General features: G+C 37.3%; 1 protein-coding gene across 1 annotated transcript in view; it reads right to left on the bottom strand.

Moving 5' to 3' along the window:
- MICU2 (mitochondrial calcium uptake 2) overlaps positions 1 to 13,866 on the bottom strand; it is a 66,487-nt gene extending 52,621 nt beyond the window's left edge. Inside the window, exon 1 of the mRNA XM_087937147.1 lies at positions 13,618 to 13,866. Coding sequence (XP_087793273.1) covers positions 13,618 to 13,830 — 213 coding nt within the window. The 5' untranslated portion in view covers positions 13,831 to 13,866. The remainder of the gene's footprint in view (positions 1 to 13,617) is intronic.
- Between the last annotated feature and the right edge of the window lie 8,415 nt (positions 13,867 to 22,281).

The following is a 22,281-nucleotide window of genomic DNA, read 5'->3' on the forward strand; positions in this document are numbered from 1 at the left end:
GAATAAGAATATACCAGATGGTTTTAGATTTTTTTAAACAATATTGTATTCCAAAATGTAACTCATATTTTCATCAAATTGGTCAGATATACTGCATTACATTTTGTCTTACAATTAAAGAGGTATGATGGCTATAATGGGTTAATAGGGGTAGAAGTATTAGATATTAGGTATGTATGTTAACTATGTTTGCTGCTAAGGAATTTTATTATCTGAACTTACATGTATACATACATACATACATTCATACATACAACCTCTTCTTTTTTTCAAACTGCAGGTTTCAAATTTGAACTCCAGGTTTGATTTCAGCTTCCATCAACACAACTCTGCCATTTTAAAAATATATTCCCTGCACAAATGAAACCGAGACAGAGACAATGCGTACCATCTTTGTCTCATCCTTTGTTTATTCTGAACCCTTCAGTTTCTCCAAAGTCAGTTCTTACAGTAGTAGCTTCTTGTTCACAGTAAACAAGAACATGATTCCTCTGAAGAATAATCAGGGGTTCTGGCACACCCATTAAATTCCACCTTTTGGCATAATCTACACAAAGCCTAGATGTACTCAATAAAACAAAGACAAACCTTCTTAAATTCTCTTGCTTTCTCCATTATTTTTCTTATATTAATTATCTGATTTCATGTCACTCTGCTTTTTTTGAAACCTGCCTGTTCGTTTGGCATTTCTCTCTCCAGATATAACACTGTACTCCTTTGTTAAGTTAAGATCTTAAGGCAAATTTTTGTTTGCCTAAAGAATTAGTGCAATGGTTTATAATTTGCAATGTCTAATACCTCCTTTTTCAGGAGAGTACCAATCCTGTCCAATCTCTAGACCACCCTGTCCTGTTCCATTTTGTGGAACATAGAGCTGTTAGCATTTAATTGCCTCTTTTCCTCTAGCTTTTAACAGTCCCATGGATATTTAATTTGCTTTTCTATTTGACAGCTGATCTATTCCTCCTCCCACTCCATTTTCTAATGGAGTCTCTTCTTGAATACATGCTTTTTCTAGGTATTTCATATATGGTCTCATTTGCAAAGGGTTTCAGTACAGGCTTTTCATCTTTTAAATTAATCTGTCTCTATAACATTACCTGCATGATTATTGCAGAATTGAGTAAAGCCTGGCAAAAATAATTTCCTATGATTTTTCTGATGTTCTTAAAAGCATTACTTATTCTTTTTTTCTTCTGTTAGTTTCCTCTGTGAGTTTACATTGATTGAAATACTCAAGGATTCCTGAGTTGTTGGGGCGATTGCTGAAAATCTCAGTATCTAGGTAATCAAATACAACAATTATTTAAGTGAAAAATGCATTCTTATTAATGCCTAGCTCTGTTACAGAGTAGTGAGACGAAGAAAATATTCCCTGCTTTCCAAAATTACTAAAATACGGAACACGATGGAACAATTCAGAAAACAGTAGGAATACAAGCAATTCAAACAGTGGAAAATAGGAAGAAATTCGTTTAAAAATTGCAGTATATGGTATGCAAAGATTTATTCCTACATTAGCAATAATTTCTTAGTGAATTATTCGACAATTTTTACAGAACGATTGGCAAATTGTTTAAAAGGAATCTAGAAGTTGGCCATATTGAGTAGGTGGTTATAATAGCTCTGAGGTTCAATTGAGTAGTTAGGTGTGATAGCTTTGGGGATTCATTTTGAGGTCCAACTTGCACTGAGCATTGTCACTTAGGGGAAAAAAGAAATCTGACAGGTCTTTGGAATTAATGTGGAGAAAAATAAGGGAAGTTTGTCTGCTGGAGCTATAAATGCCATGCAATTGCTTATTGTCTTGGACCTACTTCAGCTTAGTGATAATTGTGCTGCAAGGAAAGCATATCAATAGTGGTTTCTGAGATAGGAATGGAATGATACAATTCACAGCATTATTCCTGAATGTAAGCTAAATAAAAGACAACACTGCAGAGGAGAATTTTAACTCTGTGGGAATGTTGTTCCTTACGACTGATTTCTTAAAAGAGCAACCATACCCTTCCCCAATTCCCAAATGCAACCACAGCATTTCACAGAGACTTTGAATGGGACATTCAGATTTTATCTACATGTAGCAATGATTTTATCTTGAAAAACTCTGCTGAAAGTATTTGTCATCCATTTTTATGACATTAAGATTGAGCTTTATAGAAACTATTTTTATTGCTATTATTATAAACTTTTATTCATTAAACATGAAACTTAGTCAACTGAACTTTAAAAAATGTATCATAAATATCACTGGCTGGTGCTGATAGTTGATACAGGTTGCTGCCAATATCCTAGGTATCAACCAAGTATCTTCTTAAGATGTACGATGTTCCAAATAGCATAGTTTTTGGCAGTTCCGCTGGTGTTATTGCAGGAAGTTGCAATTTCTTGATGTATTTTGTAAAATTCTTGGACATGGTACCAAATGCCCCGATAACAATGGGTATCACTGTTACATGTTTCATCCATAATCATGTAGTTTTGCTGGCCCGGTCAAAATTATTATTGTTGTTGTTAAAACTCATATGCTGCCCATTTTGCAGTTCAAGGAAATTCTGGGTGACTTAAACCAGAGTTTTTAAAACTGTAAAAAACTTGATAAATGTAAAAAAAATTCTTAAGCAAGGCATTATTGGCAATTTATAATTGAGCTAGTTTGGTAGAATTCTTAAAAGTATTACTAGAAACGGTGTGTTTTAGTTTTGCCTTAGATATGAAGCCAGCTGGTGACTTTGGTGAATCACTCTCTCCTAGCTTGAGGAATACCAAACCAGTTCTGCAATGCCTTGTCAAGAAAATTGCATGGAGCCAAGATTCCTCCAACAATATAATTTTCTCCTGTTTTACTTCAGTACTGAATAATCTCTTTACCTCTTGAACAAATGTATGGGTAGCAGCTAAGAAATATTAGGGATATACATATTTAAAGGTTATTTAAGGCATGGTCTTCAACACTTTTCTAGTGTAGCTAAATATCGGTAGTATATAATACTTTTTAGGGCTGTTGTAACAATTAGAAAAATATATATCAAGTCCTTCAGTGTGTGAGCTTAACAAGTTTTATATTTTTGTCTATTTTACTTTTGTTTTAAAATTTGTATTCTACCTTTAGTCTTGAAAAATCAAACGGAATTTAAACTAAACCAAATGAACTAATTTAGGATAAACTCGAGAAGAAATCTTTCCATGGTTATGCTAACTACTTTGCTTTAAATAATTAAACAAAAATTTCCATGATTTTTTTTTCACTCCCTGAAGGAAGAACAAAATAATATTAAATAATATTGAATAATATTACATTAAAATATAGTCAGATTAAAATATAGTCACTATTTGGCAATTTTACAGCATTTATTAATAATATGCAACACCATCATAAACCTAAAGCTTGAGCTAAAAATAGTTCTTGCAAGTAGAATGCCAATATCCTTATTAATGCACAACAGGATACCTGGTCTACCACTTCAAGTATACAGGAGATTTCTAGTAAATAGCTGTCAACAAGCCTGTGCATGACTGAAATCAAATTACTAATACTATGGGAATAGGCTTTTGAACTTTGTGCCAACAAAGTATCACGTATCTAATCTAAGGAGGAATTACAGACCAAAAGACTGCTATTATTTTATTAGCCATACCACCTTCATTTTGATCTGCTCTACTATGCTTGTTTAAATTTACTTGTCAGTGGGATGGCAGAGAAAGTACAATACATTTTATGTTCCAGAGCAGCTGAAATTCTGTTTTGAAACTTCTGGTTTTTTTCAGGTTTTTAAGAGTTTTGAACAATTTTTACAGCATTTGATCTAGAATTAATGACATAAAAAGTGGTTATAACGTATCTAAGCAATAATTCCTATATAGTTAACTAAATATAGTAATCAGCTCAGACATAATGTCATGCTTACTAGTCAAATAATATGTTAATCTTGGTTTCAAAGTATGAACCCAAGTCATTTAGGCAAACATAGTGTTTTCTCTTTTAAATAAATCCAATACAATTGTATTTATAGGTAGTAAAAGTTTAAAGTTCTCAAATATCTATATAATAATGTAAAACAACTTTTTTCACACAGGTCTGAGGCATTTTTCCATAATAGGTATTGTGTGTAATATCTTGCATTTCTATCTGATCAATCAAGCAAACAAAGAAAAGGAAACACACTAAGATTTCCTTTATAAAGATTGCAAGAATCAGAATGCCAACTCACTTAACACACTGAAAATTAACTTATGAGATGTTGAGATTAACTTATGAGATCTTCCGTCATTCACAGATTGAAAAGGAGTTAAGATGATTTGACACACTCTTTGGCCAAATAAAGCAGCACACAGGAAAATGTTGCTGTGCTTGTTGTTTACAATGCCGTACCTCTTTCCCATACTCCTCACCTATTGTCTTATACTTTGCACAACAATGCAAATTTTAAAAGTTGAAAAAAAAAAACCCCTGGGGATTAACAATCCCTTTCAAAAACAAAACTTTACTCATTAGTTTCTGCTGTGTCATCAAGTTCTGGTATTCAGATTTTCTGCTATAACTATGAAGCTAAATTTCAGATAGGCAGGATATATGTATGTATATGAATAAGAATGCGCATATGCATGTGTATTATGTATGTATGTAATGTTTATACACATACACATACAGGTAGTCCTCAATTTACCACAACTGAGGCCAAAATTTCTGATGCTAAATGGGACCGTTAAGTGAATTTTACCCCATTTTATGACCTTTCCTGACACAGTTGTTAAGTGAATCTGTTTCCCCATTGACTTTGCTTGTCAGAAGGTAACAAGAGGTAATCACATGACCCAGGGACACTGCAACCGTCATGAATGAGTCAGTTGCCAAGCATCTGAATTTTGATCACGTGACCATAGGGATGTTGCCAAAAAAGGTTGTAAGTGTGAAAAACAGCTATACGTCACATTTTTCAGTGTCTTTAACTTGTAACTTTAAGTGATCACTAAATGAACTGTTGTAAACTGATTATTTGCTATTCTTATAAGTTTGTTTGCTATGTTTTACTAGGTATAAATACTGAAATTATACAAGTACAGAGTCTGTAATGTGAATTCTTACTTGCAACTAGCATTTCCTTTTCTTTTTTTAATGATGATACTGTCAATAAGGAAAGCCTCTGAAAAGTCTTAAGATATTCACTGTTAAGAATGGATAATTATAATAGTTTTATTTCCTTCCTGAATAAGGAATGAAACAACCTAGCTATTGTAAAACAAAGGTATTGTACAGTTGTGTTGGAAATATTGTTCCTTTAATTTAGCAGATTAGTCAGCCTCCTTCAATTAATAGATGGGACTTAATGGAATGTAGAAATATGCCGGTATCAAGTAACACAAGTGAATCAACTCTATTTTCCTTCCATTCCCATATCCTGAAGTTCCGACTACAACTCCTGTTGTCTTCCACTATCATGCAGAATTACGGACTCGATATTCCATAAATCTGGTGCATATCGTATTTAAAGCAAGTTTAGCTTCACTAGCAATTCAATTTCTATACAAATCTTTTAAAAAATCAATTTCTCCGTCAATTTAGGGAAAGCTCAAGTTTTATTTTTGACATGCAAAATATCTAACTCTTTATCATTATGGCTCCTCCTCAATTTATCTCCATGATTTATATTTGTATAAGACCAAAAAAAAACCCTTCAAATGCCAAGGATAGGATTATTGCTAGTGAAAAACAAAGATTGATATTTATTATAAAGATCCTTGATGCTGCAACTTAAAACCCAGCATCATAATCAAGTGTAATCAAGGATTACAGCAGTGACAGAGAAACTGATGACTAATGACAGTATAGTCATTTGGCTTGTACTATACTTTTATCTTAATGAAAGCATCTTCTCGGTAATTTCCATGATTTAGAAACTATATACACTGATCAAATTACAGTTATTGAAAAATAAAGACTTGAATATTAGAGAACATTAGAAAGACATCAAGAATTCTATAAACTTCAGCTATCTCAACCGTACTTTCTTTGGTTACCACTCAAAGAAAACCATCTCCATCAAGGGTGGTATTCAAATTTTGTTACTATCAGTTCTGTGGGTGTGGCTGGTGGGTGTGGCAGGGGAAGGATACTGTAAAAGCTCCTGTCAGAGATTTGACGGTTCTTTGAACTACTCAAAATTTGCGCTATCGGTTCTGAACTGGTCAGAACCTGCTGAATAGTACCTCTGATCTCTATGATCATCTTGACCTGACAGTTGACTTAATAAATTACATCTACAATATATACTGTATTTCAAGAGGCAGCAAAGTTAAAAACCTCAAGTCTGCTATTTTTCCCATAAACGGTTTGTTTTTTCACATCTTACAGAATCAATCAAACCTGACATGAAGAAATCAATAATTTTAACATCTTCACAACAGAGGTACTTAAAATTCCTAACAAAATGATATGCAGATTAAAAAAAAACACCTATGTAACACTTCACTGCACACCTTCCACTAGCCTTAATGAAACATTAACACAAACCATGGATGTGTGAATATATTTTCAAAGCCAATGCTCAAGATATAAATACCTTGCATTTACAGGCTGTAAGTGATACTGTATTGTGAAACAAATGCACACCCTTAACAAAAATCCATTTCTAAATTTAAACACAACATTATGGCCTTACAGATTCCATACGGACTATATTATTGACGGTTTTAGTCACTCAGCATAACAAAGTATGCATTTCAGTAATGCAAACTATGATGCTCATGATATATTTAACACTTCAGTTATTTAAACTTCAGAGATATCTGAAACTTGAACTAACTTAACGCAATATGATATAAAATCCATGCAATTTTGAAAGTTTAAATAGTTTAATTATAATTAGTACAGGCAATTACAGTGACTTTTAAGACCAAACTAGACAAAATTTCAAAATAATGTTTCTATACCACTACATCACAGGTGTCAAACTCAATTTCGTTGAGGGCTGCATCAGGGTTGTGTTTGACCTTGGGGGGCCAGGGTAGGCGTGGCCAATGTCAGGGGCACCTGTGGTGGCCCAAGCACTCTGCCAGCGAAAACGGGCTCCCTAGCTCAGTTTTCAGCTGCAATGGCCTCCTGCAACAATCTGTCAATGAAAACAGAGCTCAGGAGTGCTGCATGTGGCCCTCTCGGGCTTCATTTTCATTAGCAGAGACACCACGGGCTGGTCCGTCACTGTTTCTAGGGCAGCCCCGTGGGCCAGCTGGGCTAAGCTGGGCTGGATCCAGCCCCCAGGCCTTGGTTTGAAACCCCTGCATATATTCTTTGCCCTGAAATTCAGCATTGCTGTGGATCAAACAATAAAAAATAAAAAAGCAAATATCAACCCTTAAAGATTTTATATTATCTTTGTCAATAACAGCTGAAAAGGTATGTCTTTTCTGAAAAACACTATATATTCCTTCCACAGTTCTTTTGTGGGAGGAGATCTTTGCAGCGGTCACCACAAACCCCTCTTTCTTGCCTCAAATCCAGGTTTTTGGTCCAACAGAACATGGAAGATCTTCCTCTGTTCTGATGAAAAAAAAAAGCTGCCTGGGTGTGGGTGTGTGGACAGGAAAGAGCTGTGCTAGCACATTTTCACAGAAGTAAGCATTCTACAGAATGACAAGGCATGAGTGAGTTGACATGCGGGAGAGCAGCCTGACACTGAAGAGTTAGGAATAGTGAGGTGATGGAGCCAGGTAGGCTATCACACTGGTAATGCCTGCAGCAGAGGAGTGTTGGTGAACTGTTGAGCAGCAGCAGCAGAGCCAAGCCCCAATATAGTAGCTCCATCAATTATAGGTAGTCCTCGATTTACAGCAGTTCATTTAGTGACCATTCAAAGTTACAATGGCACTAAAAAAAGTAACTTACGATAATTTTTCACTTTGTAACATCCCCGTGGTCACATGATTTACATTTGGATGCTTGACAACTGACTCACATTTACGACGGTTGCAGTGTCCCGGAGTCATGGGATGTCCTTTCTGACAAACTTAACAACTGTATTGCTAATTTAAGAACTGCAGTGATTCACTAAATAAATGTGGTGAGAAAAGTCATACCATGGGGCAAAACACATTTAACAACATACACGTTGGGCTTAATTGTGGTCGTACATTGAGAACTACCTGTAGCCAATGAACTTTTTCTCCATTTCCAGAATTAAGATCACCTAAGATCACCAATGAGAGTTCATGCCAGAAGCAATGGAGTCTAGCTGTAACTCTCAAAACAACAATCTCAGCTTAACTTAAACATAGCTAGGATTGGGACAAAATAAGAAAGAACCTTAGTTTTCTCCCTATTCTACAAGCAGGGAAACTGCCCAGACCACGACAAACGAATTGTTAGCAGGTAGAAGTATCAAAGATTGGCTTCAGGAGAAAAAGGAGGAATCCAGAAGGTAAAAAAAATATTAAAATCCATCTATAAAGAATATAAAAAGCACATCTGCACAAGCATAAGAATAAATAATGTGAAATAAGATATAGAAATAAGACAGTAATAAGACATAAATAACAATATATAGACATACTGTTTTTATTTGGATCTCTTGAAAAATATGTCGTTTTTGTTTACATGTATCAAAACTCGACACTAAAACCTCAATGAAAAATTAATTTGCAGAATGTTTTGTTGCTTTTAAAAGATGAAGACAAAGCTACACTGGGGTCCGTCAGAAATATTGAGAGAACATTGGTCACATTAAAAAAATTAATAAAAGAAAACCACAGCTTTGTAATTTAGCGTATTTTATAAATATTGATCATTATCATTTTACAAGCTTACTTAGAATTTGTACTTATGTATTTTCCGCAGCAGCATCCAGGAAATTTGTTGCATAAACTCTCAAATTTGACATGTCAGGCTAGGGATTAAAAATGGAACTCTGAACATCCCCCAGATGAGTTCATGCAAGTGCACTAGCTGGGAAAAGCTGCTGGCAAAGCATCAAACATGTTTTACAACCCCACTCTTTGTATCTTATAATAAATATGGGGCTTGTGTTTGAAACGGAGGCTGGATAGCGCTCTTTCAGCCATAATATATATGTAATGTTTAAGTCTGGAGGACTAAAGATTCCTTATCTCCGATTTCATTCCTATGAACTATATCCCAGCATGAAATAGTTCTATATTAGCTTGGCAGTTCTGCTATTGTCCCCGTTATTTCTGGATTGTAAGAGAGCTATGCATATTACTGGTAAGTAAAAAGAACATAAAAAAGAGAAAAGAGAAATACGTTTTATGAAGCTCTATAAAGAAACATCTAGTGCACTGGTTATACCAATTTCTAAATTGGGAGGCCTTTCTCATGATCACTTAGGTGTGTCTTAGTCATCTCTCATTTTGATTACAGCAATATAGCCTACAAAGAGCTACCCCTGTGGACCATTTGAAAACTTCAGCAGGTATAGAATGTGTGGCTTGAGTTGGTAAGTACATATCTCAAGAAACCATTATTTCACTTTAGCCTGTTTAAATTATCTATTTTTTATAGACTGCCTTGCTCTGGTGATTGAGGTGGCTAATAAATTGACTAAATAAGCAATATTGCTAAATTCATAATAATTTCTACAATGTATTCAATGTAAAAGAATATAATAATCTTTAAAACATGTGAAAGAGCAATAAAACTATAAAGGCAGGGCCTTATTTTTAAACTTCTAAGTTTTGATCTTTTAATATCCAGAGAAGAAAACTGGAGAACAGAGTTTGATTTAATTTGATTAGAAGGTAGAATTGATACACGCCTTATATAGATTGTTAAAAGCAAAAACAAATCAATAGTAGTGAAGAACAGGTTGAGCTCAATACTTAGGTTCAAACAATTATACCATAAAGATAAAGCATTCAAAACTGAGCTTGGTTAATGAGAGAAGTACACTATGGAGTGGTATGTTAATTCAGAGGATTGCACGCTATCTGAAAATAAACATTAAGTCAAAGACAACAACAGATGTTTCATAAAAGTGTCCCATCTCAAATTTTTCTGCAGCATATTACTGTGACTCCGATATTGGAAATATAGTGCTAAAGATAAAGTATCACTATGTTTGGTATTTAGCAATACTGGAAAACGACTGTAGTTACTGCTACACAGTATACACAAAGAAGAATAACATTTATTTTGAGCATCCCAAGAGACTGGTGTACTTACTACCTTCACCCAAAAACTCTAAAAAAGGGAAAGATCTAAAGGACATTAAAGAAAAGGAAAGTGAGTGAAATTTTCATAATTGAATAATTCAGGGCATAACTGTACACTTTAATAAGTTTGATATGATTACAGTGATATGGAAACATTAGTGTTTTCAATATATTTAATATAAGTTATATCAAATATCCTTTTAGGAACTTTAGAAAAACCAGTTCCTTATCGGAAGCACTGTTTCTCAGTTTTGGCCATTGTAAGATGGCTGGACTTCAATCCCAGAATTCTCCAGCCATCTCTGGAAGTTGAAGTCAACCCATCTTAAAGTGGCCAAGGATGAGAAACACTGCTCTCGAAGTATGAAGAATGAGAAACAGCAGCTTTTTATGGCCTTCAGGATCTGAAGCAATAGTTTCCCATCATTCTATTTTTATTTCTTACGCAATCAGACTCTATTATTATAGAGTGTTTTAATCTGCTTTAATGAGATCCAAGATCTCTCTTAGTTGGTGAGAGAAAGTTTTTTATTTCATTTTCTCAAAGAAATATTAAGGAAGCCTTCAAAAGTAACTTCAAAAGTTTCAACTTTTTAACAAAAAAAAAAAAAAAATGAAATCAAAAATATGTTTCCAAAACATTATATATCATCCTGTACTAGAAACATTTTACTTATAAATTATTCCTGCATAAGCACATTTCAACAATCAATTAATTTTACAGCCACCAAAGCAATAAAACTGCTCTAACATGATGTAAATCAAATAACATTATTGACAAAGTGTTTACTTTTATAGTAATCTCATTACAGTATAGTACAAAATCTAATCAAGGAAAAATTGTTTTTCTGTAATATTCTTTTGTAATGTACCTGTACTAAAATTAACCCTAATGAAGGAGTTTGCTTAAACTACAAAGTTTTAACCGAACAACAGTCAGGGTGAATCTGGTCAAATCTTTTCTGAGAAGTCACTAAATATAATAAATACAAATTAATAATTATTCTTAAAATTTTGTGCAAGAAATTCAAAGTAAAACAAGAATAAATGGTCTATATACAGGTGGCCCTTGAGTTATGCTAGCAGTTGGGATTGGAACTTCTATTGGATGTATCCATAAAGCATAATGTCATGTGATCACATCACTTAGTGTAGGTAACCCTGGAAGACCTGATTAATGTCACAATTGCAGAGCTATGTAGGTTGTTAAGAAGGAAAAGGTGGAAAACCAAAACAAAGTTCACGGGCATGCCACTAGCAGGTGCTACAAAGATTGAGATTGGATGGTGCCACAGGGTGCCACAGGTAGGAGATATGGAGTGAGTGTGGGTCAGCAGGAACTGCGAGTAGCTGGGGAGTGCTGTGTGTGTGCGTGTATGCTACAGCTAGAACTTTGAGGACTGGTCATAGGTATACTATAATTTATAGTATAAGTTCAACACTGTCATAACTTTGAATGGTCCTGAATGAATAGTCATAACTTGAGGACTACTTATATTGTCCAAACATACAATCATTCTGTGTGGATTCCATTAGAATACTTTTTCATTTTTATTCAGGTCTAATTTTTATAATGTACCATTGTTTCTCCTTCAACACGTTCTGATTTAAATAATCACATTCTGTGTAGAAAATCTTCTGTCTCTCAGAAAACATATCAGCAGGTCCCACTGTAGCCTTTTTACATATCAGAAAAGTTGACGTGGGGCTTTTAAAATTCAGTGGGACCTGCTGATATGTTAGTACCTAGATAGGAGACCACAAGGAAATCCTAGGATTAGAGACAAGACAGGGAGCTAAAATTATCCTGGAAGATAATAGCAAACCATTTCTGTATAGTTGACAAAAGAGCAGGTGAATGCACAAAGCTCCATTTGTGCATGTGCAAGATTAGGTTCCACACACGAAACCATCCCTTCCTCCTGCCATTGTGGGTCCACACAGCCTGAAAGGTCACGGACTGCTGCCATGTAGGATCCAAGGAAAAGGCCCTCAAACCACATGAAGACATATAATAGGAAAAAAAGACCAAAAATGTTTTCCTGAAATTAAGGCACAAGCAGCTTTAGATAAATGGAAATCTGAGAACATTTCATTGTCTTCATGAGAAATTTACATACAAGTCATAGAAGATGGTGAAAGAGACTGGCTCCAAGTTTACAAAAGAGTGTAACAAGAATGTTTATGTTCCCCTTATTTATTCACTCTATATGCTGAATGTATATTAAGAGAAGCTGGTTAGGAAGGAAATGAACATGTTTTTAAAACTGGAAGAAGAAACAACAATAATCCGTGCCATGCTGATGACACTACCTTGGTAGCTGAAAAATGGAAAGGATCTACAAGCTCCAACAATAAAATTCAAGGAATGCTATGAAAACATAGAACTAAAACTAAATATACAGATCAAACTAAAGCCAACAAATAACCAGGCTTATAATTGAAAATGAAGATATCAAAGGCATGGATACCTTTGGCCTTTTAGGATCAACAATAAAAGAACAAGTAGGGAAGAAATGTGCACTTGGCTGAGCAGCCACAAAGACTTGGGAAAGATATTCAAATGCTGTGATGTCTCTATACCTATGAAGATTAGAATTTTGCAAGCCATGGTATTTTTCTGTGACACTCTATGTAAATAAAAGTTGGACTTCAGAAAAGCAGGCATTGATGCTTCTATATTGGAGAAGAGTATATTATGGACAGCTAGGAAAACAAACTAATAATTATTAAACAAATTAAGCCAGAGTTCTCACTTGAGGCACAAATGACCAGGCTCAAATTATCCTACTTCAGACACTTTATGGGAAGACCCAGCTCTCTAAAAAAGGCTCTTAATGCAAGGAAAGGGAGTAGCAAAATGGATGGACTCAATTACAGCAGTGATGGGAGTACCATTAGAAGACCCGTTTAAGGACACATTGTCATTAAAGAAGATCCATGTGATCTCTAAGGGTCGAAAAAGACTTCAGCACCTGAGGGGCAGGACAAGAAACCAGGATGGAAACTAATCAAGGAGAGAAGCAACCTAGAACTAAGGAGAAATTTCCTGACAGTTAGAACAATTAATCAGTGGAACAACTTGTCTCCAGAAGTTGTGAATGCCCAATACTTCTTTTTAAGAAGAGATTGGACAAACATTTGTCTGAAATAGTATAGGGTTTCCTGCCTGAGCACAGGGTTGGACTAGAAGACCTCTGAAGTGACTTTCCAACCGAACGCCCCACTCCATATGTGCTACACTCCAACTCCTAGCATCCACACCCTCTACTACAGCAACCATGTTGGTCACGGATGATGGGAGCTGTAGCCCTTCACATCTGGAGTCAGCAGGTCAAGAGAGAACTTGAATAAGGGATCTCCAGCAGGAACTACCTAGATATCCCCCCCCCCATTCTTCTTCTTCAAGTAAGCACTCATAATAATGTCATTTTAATAGCAGTTTCCCCCACTCACCTGTGCCAGGACCAGGAAGAAGCCGCCGGTCCCCTCCCGCCCGCTCCATCCTCTGCAGGAGCCCACCAAGGCGCCTCCTCCGAGCAAGGAGGCAGTTGCGAACCACGGGCTCGTCCAGCCTTTGCGCCCCCGGAAGCCACCAAGCATGAGCGCCCCGCGCCTCCCGCAATTGCGGACCAGAGCGGCCCAAGCGGCTCCCCACGCCGCCGCCATTTTCTCGGAAGTAGAAAGATCGTTGACATCAATCCGTAAACATTGAGTTATGTAGAGCCACCCGCAGTTCTCAGCTTCCGGGTCCGCTTTCCATTATTCCGTATTCCTATTCCATCAAGGGCTATAGAGTTGTTGTCGTGGGAAAAACAGCCACCACGGAGGCACACAATAAAGGCAGGTTCTTCCTTTCTGGCATAGATCTTCGTTGCTGGTGAGAATGGTTTTCAAAAACTCGCCTTTTCAATATTTTAATGGTCAGCGGGGCTGTTTGCAGGAGGCATTGAATGCTTTGGGTGCAATTTGAGTGAGGGGTTTTGCATGAGAAAGAGGTTTGAAGGAGTCGTTTAAGCAGACTTTTGCTGGAACCTGATTAAAAACAAGAATTAAAATGCCCAGGTCAAACACTAGCAGCGGGCGATGTTACAGGGTGATTTTCTCCCTCTGGTGAAAAAAAATGGAGCAAGACCAATAGTAGTGGAATAAGTAAAAAAAAAAAGCATGTATTCATTATTGTTATTCATTATTGTTATGGTTGCATAGTCGGCCAGATGTTTTGACTATCTCGCATTTTTTCTACCATATCGAGTCCATCCCAAGGACCTGGAGTAAATAGATGTTATATTAAATATTAAATATTATTATATTTAATAATATTAAAGGTATCGTCGCAGGATGTAATTATTATTTTGAAGCAGAAACATTTAGGCTTCGTTACCACGTTCATAATAGGATTCTAGAGGGAGGTTATTTCTGGGGTGGTCGTTAAAAAGGGACTTGGAAATCAAATTTGTGGAGAAAAAGTTACCTCTACTTTTTCTAGCTCTTTCTATAAAAAAAACCAAAACAAAACACACGCTCTCTTGAGGTGCATGCGCTATTTTAAAGAAAGCTTGCAGGTTATTGTAAGGCTGAGCGAGATGTTTAATTAGGCCAAGTAAACAGCTGCAGTTCTTCAACATTAAAATTAGGGGCTTTTTAATGGCTTAATTTTTGTGTTCATGCATGGTTCAATATACTGAATAAATCTAGGAAATCTCCCCACCCATAGCCAAAATAAGCATATGTTGTTCAGTAGTTATATTTTGTGCAGTGGTGGTATTCAAATAAGGTTGCCACGGGTTTGGTGGGCATGGCTTGGTGGCCGCGCTTTGCGTGCATGCACACACTTTGTGTGCACGTGCGTGCCAAACACACTTTGCACAGGCGCAGAGGCGTTCTAACTTCCCTCCTGCAAGCCCGCATGATGGTAGTCGCTGCAGCAGCTGCCACATGGCGCTATTCTGCGCCATGCAAAGCAGCTGCGCTTTGAATTCTGGCTATAAAAGTGAGTATGGGAGCCCAGGCAGGCGGGTGGGCCAACCACAGAGCAGCGAAGAGAACCGGTTCGGTCTCCACTGCTCATCACCGCTACCGGCTCCCCAGAACCAGGCAGAACCGGTTGAATACCATCACTGATTTTGTGCATGTAGATAGCTGGGGATTAATGGCACTGTCTTCACTAATGTGAATGTTAATTTTGATGTACTGTAAGAATTAAGAATCACCTCGAGGGGGTTCCCTCTGCTATATAGAATTGTTTGATCCCTCTCCTTGAGTAGCAGAAAGTTCGATCCTTGATTTCCTTCCAAGATGATAAGTCACAAGACCTAACAGATTATTTACTGAATAGCATAACAGGAATAATTGCAGTTAAGCTTGTCTTACTCAATAGACTGGGAATATGATGGGGACTTGGCAGAGAAAAAGTTGGGTATCAGGCAAACTTGTGCCATCATTAACTGCAAGTGAGGACATGGCCTCTCTTAAATTGTTGATCTCCAGGGCATCAAAATCACATCTTGCCCAGTTAACTGTAGTTTAGAGCAGGGGTCTCCAGCCTCTTGGACCTCAGGGACCACCAATCTCATAATTTTAGATCTCAGGGACCACTAACCGGTTCTGTGGGCATGGCCTAATTTGTGGGTGTGGCTTGGTGGTCATGTGACTGGCTGGGCATGGCTTGTATGTAAATATTATCAATATTTATATAAATATTGATTTCTTAATTAAAAAAGAGTAACTTTTACCCCAAATCAGGCAAAGCAGGCAGATTGAGTTGCTCACAGAATCACAGATTCATTCAGAGATCTATATCAGCCATTGGCTAGCTCAGTCTGTCACGTAAAATTTGCTTGCAAGCAAACTCACAAAATTAACTCACAACACACCATGCATGTAAATATTGATTTTTTTTATAAAAAAGAGCAATTTTTACCCAAAATCAGGCAAAGCAGGCAGATTGAGTTGCTCACAGAATCATTCAGCGATCTATCTATTTGCCATCGGCTAGCTCAGTCTCTCAAATTTGCTTGCTGTGAGTCTGCACTGAATTTGCTTGCAAGCAAACCTTCAGTCCTAAGGGAGGTTCGGACCGCTGGTTTAGAGAGACAATTTCAATTTTAGGGATTCACACAGCCCACCAAATAAATCATAAATTAACCACACGAATAGCATTTAAACAACATATTTAGGCTAAATTGTGATTGGCTAGCTTATAGACTAGCTAGTCTAGCTTATAGACTAGCTAGTCTTCAGTTGGGCTGGGAGCCCCCTCCCAATCAATTTACTCCTTCCTTTCTCCTGAGAAAGAGAAGCACTGAGAAGGAGTTCAAAAAGTACCTGCCTTTTTGCCAAGAAATTTTAACTTCATTTTTTCACAGAAGAAAATTTCCCATTAGTCATCTGCTATCAGGTCACTGGGCCAACCTTATCATTTGGTAGAGTAAGATCAGCAGTAGATCCTGCTGAATGAGACTAGTAGCTGCTCCAAAGGTCCTCTAAATCAGTGTTTCTCAAACTTGGCAACTTGAAGATGTGTAGACTTCATGGCTGGCTGGGGAATTCTGGGAGTTGGAGTCCACACATGGACTTCAAGTTGCCATGGTTTAGAAAATGGCTCTAAATAATCCTGCTTGTCTGACCGATTGAGGACAGAATTACATATACCCTAATATACTAGATCACCTAAACAAGTCTGCTGCCTCAGTTCTAGTGAGAATTCCTTTCCCAGTATTAACAAAAGATTCACCTGCCAATCTACTTTGGAAGAGGTGCAGGGGTGGGATTCTACCAGTTCGCACCTATTCAGTAGAACCGGTTGTTAACATTCTAAGCAGTTTGGAGAACCGGTTGTTAGAAGAAATTACTGGCCTAATCCTGTAAGGAAGGCAGGAAGGAAACATTCTGGTATTGCTTATAGAAACTGCCTCTCCATTAACCCTTATTACATTCTTGGCAGGACTAGACTTCCTGTCTCAGGAATGTCTCTGGAGTTTTTTTCCCCCTTCCTTTGCTGGTACTTTGCTTGTGTGGAGTGACCATTCAAAGTTAGAATGGCACTGAAAAAAGTGACTGATGACCATTTTTCACACTTGCAACTGTTGCAGCATCCCCACAGTCATGAGAGGCCAGGCGAGGAGATGCGTGCCCTCGATGTGAGTGATGTTGAGTTGGCCACACCCAGCCAATAACATGACCACCAAGCCATGTCCACCCAGTCACATGACCACCAAGCCACGCCCACCACCTAAGCAACACCCAGAGAACCAGTTGTTAAAATTTTTGAATCCCACCCCTGAAGAGGTGCCTTAATACTTTGTCTCACTCTCAAGCAAACAAAATAAAAATAGGTTTTCCAGCATGTTTGTTTGCCAAGGCTTTGCCAGGTTTCTTAACTTCAATATAGCCAAAATACTAATTTGGTTCACAGATCATACTTAGCTTAGTAATTTGTTAGGTCTATACCCTGACATGGTTTACAGTTATGGCTAACCTAAATTATAGCATATCACAATGTCTGAATTGAAAAATCAGACATTCTCTGTCATATTAGCAGAAATCTAATAAAAGAACACCCCCCCCCCCAATAATGTGGGTCAGATTGAATACTACTCTCTTGCTTCTGTGAAGTTATTTCCATCTATGGAAAGATTTTTCTTGGTGGAATACTGAATTTGAAAAATATCCCCCTGCTTTGGGTGGAAATGTCTGTGCATCTTATAAAATTAAAATTGCAATGGGGGAGGGAGATCACCGCCACCACCTGTCACTACTGCCATCGTTCGCCGCCACTGGGGAACGCTGGTGCCTTCACTGCCGAGCAGCTGATTGGCAATTGGATCTGTCTCCCAGAATACCATTGATCAGCTGTTCTAGGCAGTGGGAATCACCTCTGCCACCTATCACCACTGCCTATCACCGCCATCACTATGTTTGCACAACATGCTCAGTTGTAAATTATGTATTATAAATCTTAATGCTAGGTTTCAACCAAAACCAAACGAATCATATTAGGTATGGTCCAACCTTTTATTTTTCTATTTCAAAATTCAAAATCAGCAAATATTAGGAACGAGACAACAGCAGAAAATTGTAATGTCCTATAAGCTGCAGAGGAATTTTTGATTTTGCTTTTTGTAACACATTATTATAATATTTGTCTCTGGGCAGTATCTCCTCACATGATTAGGTTATTGACAATTAATGAAATCAAGTTATAAACTAATTGTACGGAATTAAAGACAGTTGACTAAAATTATAAAAATTCAAGTCATGAAAACAATTGACTAATTGCTTAGCAAATTAAAAACAATTAAGGAGGTAACAACTCATGGTCCAAAGCACTGCCAAAAAGAAAATACAGTTTTTTGTGGGAAGTACATCTTATAGTGCAAAAAATACAATAATTTGATGTTTTAGACTCTTGTGTATTTGAATATCATTATCAGTGTGGCTCATTATAGTCACTGCTAAGTTGTTCTTGGTCTGCATAGCAGGCCACCTTGCCTCTGAAGATGCCAGCTGCAATTGCCAGTAAAGTGTCGGGAAATCTGTTGTCTAGACCATAATCATAAATCCTGAAACAGAACACTGTCCAATGCCCAATCATCTTTTTTAAAACAAATTGCTGGCCATCATCATATTAAAGGGCAGCAAATTTCATAGTTGCACTGTTGCAGAATGAAGCAGATCTTTTTTACCAGTCTTGAATCTCTTCATACAGTATTTAGTTTTAATTAACAAGTTAGAGGTTGAACTTCGTTGACAGAAAGGAAAATAAAATTTATAGATGCACTTCCATATTAGCAGCTACATTCTTTTTTCAAGGGTGATGACCATGGCTGCATGTCGTATTCAAAGTCTATAGGCAATCCTTATGTTATGATATTTTGTTCAGTGACCAAAGTTAAGATGGAACTGAATGAAGAGACTTTGACTGGTCCTTGGAGTTCTGGCTATTGCAACATCTCCATGGTCATGTGATAACAATCCGGACATTTGAAGCCCAGCTCACTCTTATGATGTCATAGCAAGCTGTGGTTATATGATTGTGATGTCTGATGTTTCCTGATGGCTTCTCATAAGCGAAATCAATGGGGAAGCCTATAGGAAATCAGAAATCACTCCCACTCCTGTGCTTTTTGCCCACCCATCGTACCCCTTGCAACATGTCTTTCCATTCTATATCCTGCCAGTAGCATCCCCCTGTGCCACCTGCACATCTGTCCTTGCCCTGCACTTGCCCAGGGCATCCCCCCCCCGTGCCACCCACATACTGTCCCACATTCTAGTGCTTTCCAGTGGTACCACCCCACTCCTGCAGCACCTTCACACCATCCATACCCTGGAATACCTGCCCATGGCACCTTCTGCCCCCTCACAATAGCTGCATGTGCTCTGGAACGTCTGCCTGTGGCACTCCCCACCTGCTCATTGTTCTCACTTGCAGCTTAGACCTGCCATTCTGCTTGCCTGGGAATCCCACCTCTTCCCCCTTAACCTGCATGATTCTAAAGTTAGGATGGCAATTGGGGCTGTGGGCTATAGTTGCTAAGCTGATTTCTCACTATGATTTCAACTTTTCTTTCCTGATTACTTACTCATTGATAGCTCAGATCTGGGTATATGCCGCGTTTGGATTTCTTTCCTTTCCTTTTTTCTTTTTCTTCAGCTGCTCAGTTTTTATTATGTCTGCATACTAGGATTTGTTTTCCTAATGGTAGTGACATGCTACTGAAATAATGCTTTCCATAGCCTAAATTACATCTCCATAATATCATTATATCAAAATGTTTACTCACATTATATTTTTAAAATTTCAGAGCTCATTGCTTCAGCAGTGTTTATACTTTAGCAGTACTCATGTTGGGAAATATCCAACCTGGCAGGGAGGAAGGATGAAGCATGGAGCTGTCTAGAGTCACAGCACAACCATTTAGTGGCCAGAAGTGGCTCTCCCTGAATTCCTTCAAGGCTTATCTAATTGTTCCCAAGGGAGAGGTGCCAGACGGGAGATTCCTGTATTATAGGCAGAACATAATAAAGTAATTAGTTTCAAACTCCACATGTGTGGATCTGGTTACTTGCACCTGACCACTCATTAACCACAGGTTGAAAAAGCATCACCCTTCAGTTATGATACTTTCCCATTAGTATTTTTCCCCACTTGTTACAATTATTGAATTACTTTTAAACAGTTTGGTAGTGATATAGCTATTAAAATACAAATATTGGAAAGGTTGCACATTTCTATATACATTGTCTTTGCCAGTGAATCACCTCTGCAAATTATGCTATTATAAATCAGTATTGAAGATGAAGAACCAATCTATTTTTTCTTTTATGCTCTGTTTATTATCTAATGGCTACTTAAGCTATCTACCATTGATTTAATAAGGCTTTAGTAGCTGTCAATAATAAATTCATTAGTTTTATTAATAAATACTATAGAACAGTCACAAATAAATACTGTATCCTTAGTATTTATATTTATTGTCTTAAATAATCTACTTCACCTCATTGCCTGCCTGCAACAGATGGTAAGATACAATTTGTCTAGTTCTTATTGTGGTTGAATCTGCACAGTGCTTAAGGCTGTAATGTGGTTTGTTTTGATTTGGCTTTGTATCATGTAAACCCAGCCATTGTGGCTTGTAAATCACACATTATGGCTTGATGTGATCTGTGAATCTAGCCACCGAGTAACTGAAGAGTAACTCTTCTCTTTTAAATAATGGAAAGTTCAACTAAGGTTCCCCCCCCCCCCGATAAAAATACTTTGTTGTTGGGGGTGTATGAGGATTAAATTAAAAATGTTATTTTCAAATAATCATTGAATACCCCTCAAAACTTTTGACACCATGATTAAGAAGAATACAGAACACAAGAAGGAAATTATGCTGCATTGTGGATGATTTGCGAGCTGGGCCTCACAAGCCACCCAAGAAGCAATTACAAAATTGGATCTCATTGTCTTATCTGTCTTCTGTACACTCCAGCCTTTGTACATTGTGAGGTCCATCTTTCTCAAGACTGAAAGAATACTCACAAATGAAGGCGAATATACGTGACCCAGGATAATGTTGCACAATCCAATCTGGGTCGGTCACGGGACCAGAGGTTTTGTATTCCAAGCTTTCAGACTCGTGCTGGAGCCCATCCTCAAGTTCCCTCAGGATGGGCTCCAGCACGAGTCTGAAAGCTCAGAAGACAAAACCTCTGGTCCCGGTGACCGACCCAGATTATTATATATTATTATAGAGTATTCCTGAAAGAATACTCTTATTTATTCAGTTGAAAGGACTCTTATGAGTGGAGTTCTTTTATGAGGGCTTTAGATGCTTGTCTATTGTTGGCAGACATATGTAACAACTGATGGTGATTATGTGGAGAGTAAAAGACACATAACAAAAGATCCCATTGTAACAATTATTTTCCTGTTTCACTCATTAAAATATCCCATATTAAGTAATGGAGCTGGGTGAATTATTTTTCATTCATTCCTTGTGTGTCTATTTATGTTCACATTTTAGAATTAGATTTTTTTAAGAGCGCAGGAAATTCATACGTTTGACTATAAATCTAGCCCAATATATCTACTAGTAATAAGAAAGAAAATGATAAAACATACCACTGTAAATGAAGCTTGCACAATCTTTCAGCTCTGTCAGTCCATTCCCAGGATGAAGAACAGCCCTTCGTTCCAGATTGTCGATACACATCCCCACCAGGGAAGAATATGCTCTATACATCATGTACTGAGCCAGCATTTTCTGGCTATAGAAAAAAAATGTTTTATTGGTCAGAAAATTGTTGGACCAAGAATTTAAAAAACTTGGGGACTAAGGTTTATTGCTTCAGCATCTGATTAAGTTTGAAATTCCCAAGCAATGGGGAATTCCAGGAAGAGTGAAGCAGAAGAAGAAATGGTTCAGATAGTGCTATTTTAATGTATTGACAAATACATTAAACAATCTAGTGAGGAATAGTGCATTAGATTTTTAATGTTAAGAGCTGGGGAAATCAGGAGATTCAGGCAGTTCAAATGGGTATAAAGATTTGTTGCAAGCTTAAGCTCTCTACAAGAATCTGACCAACTAACGGTCAAGGGAAATGAGTGGGAAATAAGAAAGG

This window comes from Pseudonaja textilis, chromosome 7, assembly GCF_049901715.1.
Source record: "Pseudonaja textilis isolate UNSWEBS1 chromosome 7, rPseTex1.2, whole genome shotgun sequence".
In the NCBI taxonomy this organism is placed as follows: Eukaryota; Metazoa; Chordata; class Lepidosauria; order Squamata; family Elapidae; genus Pseudonaja; species Pseudonaja textilis.